Raw genomic sequence first — 6,595 nt, 5'->3', positions numbered from 1 at the left:
TTTCGACCAGAACCTTGTTTTTGCGTGGTGGTAGATGTTTGGTAACAGAAGTTAGTCTTAAGATGTTTCAATAGACCACATACATAAGCATTACAACATCCATGTTCTATAGTTCAACTCTTGACTAAGTGGACATTTGAGAAGGAGAAATTCACATCCTTTTTTATCAAACGAGCTGTGTTGGTTTTCATTGGAATAGGATGTTGTAACATTCAATTAAAAGTATTCATCATATACTTAGTACCAGTCCCACACTATTATAACTAATATAACAGTTCCCATCTTCAACTTTGCATATTTGATTGTATTAAACATGTTTAATAGCAGTGCTACTGAACGCTATTGGAATTGACATAAATGTATGCACATTTGAGTAAAAGCCGCCTATATGCAACCATTAACAACAATGTTGCCCCCTCCAAAACGCTAGCTGTCCCTTAACATGCTTAAATGGTAAAATATAAGCTTTTATTGCAGTTTGTAGTTAGTAAGTAAGTAAGTAAGTATCTAATTGTCTCTCTCACGAGAGAAATTTGCTTTGGGCACAGAGAGAGCATCGGCGGCACATACATAAAGATTTTACAGTGGGCCCCGAATGCATGATCAAGCTAAGGCCTAAATGCCGTGGACTAATAATTTGTTGATGGATTTATTTAACCGTAGGCCTACTGTATGTTGTCTGTCTCACGTGTCTTCAATGCACTGTAAACTTTTAACTTACGCCATACGTGTGTGTGTGTGTGTGTGTGTGTGTGTGTGTGTGTGTGTGTGTGTGTGTGTGTGTGTGTGTGTGTGTGTGTGCGCGCGCGCGCGCGCGTGTTCGCGTGTAGGCTATGAATGTGGGGGCGTTGCCAACATTGGGGTTCCGCAGATGCTTTGGTGAAGCGTTTCCGCGCTGTCTTGGTTTTCCGTTTCCATCTTCTATATTCCATCAAGTCTCCGCACGCGTTTCAGAGCTGAGCATTTTAAACTCGCAGTCTTTCAAGCTGCAGGAGAGTCGATCGTAGAACTTGAAGTAGCCTAGAGACGATGGGGGACATCGAGGCTCCTGCTGTCGGGGCGACCGAGGCTCGACCGAATGTCCTTCTGTCAATCCTGCCGACCAAAGAGTTTGCTCTCTCTCGTAAGGGATTGCTACTTATTGCAGAAGTGGTAAGACATTATCTTGGTGTGAAAAGTCTTGGGGGGAGTTTCCATTTTTTGGAGGGGCGATGTAGTGTTCTGTAGGCCGACTACGAGACTGTGTTTCTGAAGTTATAGATGGGAAAGTTTCTTTCCTATTATTTTGATTTAGCAGTGTGACTACGCCCAACGTTAATATATGTGTTAGGTTTAATGGTATATGCAAATCAACGTTTTGGTTGTATTTATATGGGTCATCCCGTATTCACAAGGTTTTCATTAGTCAGGGAAAGGGGCGTCACATCATCACCATAGTGTAGTAAACTTTGGAGTCGGATACTGTTGGGGTGTGACTCTATTACACTGAAATATGCTCTTATTTTCGTAGAAGTGTAAGGACTGACAACCTTATAAATACGTTCCCGATTCCAGATAAAAAGTTATTCGTATTTACAAAGTTTTGAGCATAATTGAATAGGTCTTTTAGCCATTAGTCGTATCAGGGTGGGATAGATGTTTCAGTGGGCTGTGTTTATTACTTCTTGAATAAAAGATTGGATGGCTGCATTTTTTCTATCTAACCCTGGGTAAAAAACAGAGGGGCCAGCCCCTTTGCGCTTCGTCGTCATGTGATATCTTCTGGGAAGGCTTTTCGATAGCTCGCTCTCTCCGTCTCCCCCTTCTTTGAACTATTTAATTATCATTCTTAAGAATTCAATACTGCAGAGTGACCATTCAGATCTCTCTCTCTCTCTCTCAGAACCCTACAACTAAAGGCTAAGGGTGGGGTTTTAGGGTTAGGATTTGGTTTTAGGGTTTGAGTTTGGTTCCCAGGAGCCAGTCCCAGGATGGGCCCCAGGACATGTCACCACATTGAAAGTGATTGGACCCCAGTGAGCTTGATTCGAAAACATCTGAGCATAATCTCAAGGACACTTCATGGTACACACTTCCACTTTCAAAAATGAAACTTTTGTGCACTTAATGTAAGTGATATTGATTATTATTTTTGATTTAAGACACTGTTAAAGCCCTACCAATAAACACATGTTGGCCTCTTAAGGAGAGAAAGAGGTGATTATCTCTCCACAATGGACACGCGGCGGAGGCTCCTTAGCTGTCAAGCCATGTAGACAGAAAGTTATGTGGTTGAAGCCCTACTACCCCTTATGTTGCAACCATTTAGTCTGAGTTGCTGTAATCTCTGACAGGAAGTGCAGTGTGACTCAGAGGAGGGTTTCGACCTTTCTACTTTACAGCTATTAATGAAGACGAGAAGTAATACTTTGGTCGCACTTTTTTTTTTACTTTGGTTACAGAGAAAAATATTAGAACATGAGTTCTACATTTGTCCTATCCCAATGTCTGTGCGTGTATATCTGTGTGTGTGCATACATGTATGCGCGTCGCTGTATGCATGTGTTTTTTGTCTCAGCTCCTGTGTTTCCTGGCATTCGTGTGTTTCGTGGCGTCTTCGGCAGCCTCCTTTATCACGGCTCCGCTCCTGGAGTTCCTGGCAGCTCTCTTCCTGCTCTTCGCCTACTCCACCAAGCTCAACCAGCGCTTCACCAGCTTCCACTGGCCCCTCATGGTGAGCGCCCTGCCACCGGAGTCATGGGACCCTCCCGGCCCCACGGTGGCCCTGGCATCCTGGGGGGAACCCTGACCCTCGGACCCTTGAAGCTTGTTTCCAAAAAGCAGCGTTTCAAAGTGATTCAATCCCTTTGTCATTTTCATGGTTCATTTATTTGTTAATTCATTTGTTTGTCTGTTTATTTTGAAGGACTTCCTGAGGTGTGTAAGTGCCTCAATCATCTTCTTCGTCATCTCCATCATCTCCGTGTCCAAGTACTCAGACGGAGCCTCTAAAGCCGCTGGGGTAATCTACGTACAATACATACCTAGTATACTAAATCCACCGTACTATCTATACTCCATTACAACCGTTTCATCATTTCAGTAATTATACGTTTATCATGTTTTATTCTAGGGGTGTTCTCAGTTTTTTCTTCATGTGGACTTCCTACTTATATATGTGAAGTTCCATTACTGATTACAATGGTGCTGTCATTGTCATACAATAGTGAAGTCACACTGATATGATGGTGATGTCATACTGATGTCATACTGATATGATAGCAATGTCATGCTGATATGATGGTGATGTCATACTGATACGATAGCGATGTCATGCTGATATGATGGTGATGTCATACTGATGTCATACTGATACGATAGCAATGTCACACTGATATGATGGTGATGTCATACTGATGTCATACTGATACGATAGCGATGTCACGCTGATATGACGGTGATGTCATACTGATGTCAAACTGATACGATAGCGATGTCACACTGATATGATGGTGATGTCATACTGATACGATAGTCACGCTGATATGACGGTGATGTCATACTGATGTCATACTGATACGATAGCGATGTCACACTGATATGATGGTGATGTCATACTGATGTCAAACTGTTACGATAGCGATGTCACACTGATATGATGGTGATGTCATACTGATGTCAAACTGATACGATAGCGATGTCACGCTGATATGATGGTGATGTCATACTGATACGATAGCGATGTCACGCTGATATGATGGTGATGTCATACTGATGTCATACTGATACGATAGCGATGTCACGCTGATATGATGGTGATGTCATACTGATGTCAAACTGTTACGATAGCGATGTCACGCTGATATGATGGTGATGTCATACTGATGTCAAACTGATACGATAGCGATGTCACGCTGATATGCAAGCATTCATCGTAATGACAGTTTGCATTTTTTCTATGCAGGTGTTTGGGTTCATAGCCACTATTGTGTTCGCTTTTGATTTCTACATAATCTTCAATGACCTGGCAGACTTCTTGAGGCGGGGGGGGCAGCCGAGCGAGGAGCAGCCCGGGCACACAGCCCGAGGTGAGCGGCCGAGCTTCTTTTGTTTTCACCAATCAATATAATTCCCTTTATTTGTATAGGACATTTCAGCCATAACATGTAGATCAAAGTTCTCTACATAAGGGTAACAAAGAAAATTTTAATGATTCTGATTAAAGTTTTGAACTGATGTTCTGGAGCGGTCCACTTATGAGCGGATCACTGAATACCCTGTTAATGCCAGGTGTGACCAGGTGCTCATTTAAGAGCATTTATTCAAATGTCTGCTTTTTATTTTACAGAAGATGGTTTTATTTCAAATATAGACTTGGCCAAGTTGGCCATGCTAAATTAGCTCTCTGAGCCATGGTTATTTATGTGTTTGGTGGGTTTAACCATTGACCTTTTTCTTGCAGATGATTCCTCAGACTATGACTCGGACTGAGAAGGTGGTCTTCTCGATCGCCCACAGGCAGAGAGAGACAGCAAGAGAGAGAGAGAGAGAGAGAGAGAGAGAGAGAGAGAGAGAGAGAGAGAGAGAGAGAGAGAGAGAGAGAGAGAGAGAGAGAGAGAGAGAGAGAGAGAGTGATGCACCTCTGAAGTATTCCACTGTGATATAATTATTACAGCAGGTGGCACACGAGAGCAGTTATCAGATAAAAAAAATGTCTTCACTAGAAATATACATATTTTTGAATACCAAATATAAGAAAATAAAAGCAACAGACTATTGTTGCAATATGTAAACTCATTGATAACCATTTTCATAAACACAAATGCAAAGAGCAAACCAATCCTGGTCGGTTCTTGGGCGGAAGTCTAAAGCTGTGAAAACATCTTGCAGTTCTGAAACAGTTGCAAGAAACAAAACTGGTTGGTACATTAGAATACTGATTCAGTATTACTTCTAACGTACTACGTATCGGTTGTCCACTATCTATTGTCCCTACTGAATGCGTTTGTGCTTGTTCATACAAAAGGGAAATCTTAGACCGGCTGTGCGCACGTTTATGTGTGTATTATCCTACACTACAGCATCTGTGTAGCAAGCCAATTTTCCAACACTAACCAGGATCCATTCCACATCCAATGTCACATCCAGTTTGTTTACTGTAAACAGGAGGACAGCGGGTTGTCTGGTTACAACATCTGTGTTAATCAACGAAAGATGAACAAACAAATGAATGGAAATCCAAGTTTTGAGTTAAACAGATAAACAGGTTATTTCTATCTGTGTTTCATAGAAGTGGTTTAATAAGATGAAGGACTGCAGTCCACTGCGTGTTGAAACCACTTGCTGCATTATTATGTGTTGTGTGTCAAAGACGCTCGTATGAAATTGTAATTTACATGCATCTGCTCTATGTGTCATGTGTCTCTTCGGCCTATAAGTATGTTAGTTACTGTATATGTCACTTGAATGTCCCAGGCAACACAATATCCTGTGTGTGTATTTCAGATGTGTTTTGTACTGTGTATTCTGTCTTCAGTGGATTGAACGGTGGTGTGTGTGTGTGTTGTAGCTCTATAGAGCACCACTGAACGGTTTCAATGAAAATAGTTTGTTCTACCTCTCTGGTCTTGTGATGTTTTTTAATGAGCAGGTAGGGATGGTCAAGTAAAAAAAGGTTTTTTTTAGATACATGTCAATGAGCAGGTAGGGACGGTAAAGTTACAAAGAGTTTATTTATGGTTGTTGCACGTTTATCAGCAGGTATGGGTATATTGCTCAAGGACGCCTACATTTGGACATTCTGGGATTCAAACCCAACACCCCTAGACTGCCCAAAAATGGTCAGAAAATACCAAAATAAATTTGGCATGAAGTTCCAACCTCATTCACCTCACAGAATAATCCTTTGTTTGAGGAATAAAGACATTTCTACCGCTTTCCTCTTTACTTTTTTATTGTGTAATTTGGAGGATAATCAGATTCAATTAGAAATGGCCTCTTAAAACAAAATGCATTCATAAATAATACATCATCATAATGATCAATTCATTGAGTTCCACACATTGTATTTTAATAGGCAGAGCAGGTATAGTACAATATGTAAAGGAATATTGTTTCCACACCTAACTAAAACAACCATTTATAGAATTGGAATGACAAGGATCATCAAGGATAAAATAATGGAATTGAAGATATAAAATTAATCATACAAAACAAATAATAGGTCAATGTCAAGACGATATATATATTTAATCACCTCAATATATTTAAATAAACACGTCGTTTTTAAATTTGTATCAAACCCTTTATTAAGAACAAACCAATTAATTTACCCAAGCCTTCACGTAGGTCGATATTGCTCAGTGCTCAGTACCACAAACGACAAGCAGAGAGCGCTAGATTATCCATGTAGCATTTACATCCTTCACCTAACAGCATAAAGACACATACGCCTCAAACAACTTCATAAATCTATGGCATTGAATGACACGAATGTTGACAATTCTCTGTGGATACATCAGACACACAAGAAGGTCTACATTCCTTCCATTGTTCTAGCAAAGAGTAGAACTATCTAGCGGACTAACTGAATGAAACAAGTTGTGTTTAGTGGATT

General features: G+C 40.7%; 1 protein-coding gene across 1 annotated transcript; it reads left to right on the top strand.

Moving 5' to 3' along the window:
• Positions 1–877: 877 nt before the first annotated feature.
• Positions 878–5,902, top strand: cmtm3 (CKLF-like MARVEL transmembrane domain containing 3). The gene is made up of 5 exons (XM_079736963.1): positions 878–1,152; positions 2,558–2,713; positions 2,906–3,001; positions 3,944–4,067; positions 4,442–5,902. The coding sequence occupies exons 1-5, from the start codon at positions 1,030–1,032 to the stop codon at positions 4,468–4,470; spliced, it is 528 nt and encodes a 175-aa protein (XP_079593089.1). The 5' UTR covers positions 878–1,029; the 3' UTR covers positions 4,471–5,902.
• Positions 5,903–6,595: the final 693 nt, after the last annotated feature.

This window comes from Pollachius pollachius (genome assembly GCF_949987615.1).
Source record: "Pollachius pollachius genome assembly, chromosome: 5".
In the NCBI taxonomy this organism is placed as follows: Eukaryota; Metazoa; Chordata; class Actinopteri; order Gadiformes; family Gadidae; genus Pollachius; species Pollachius pollachius.
This window is presented reverse-complemented; position numbering and strand designations above follow the sequence as displayed.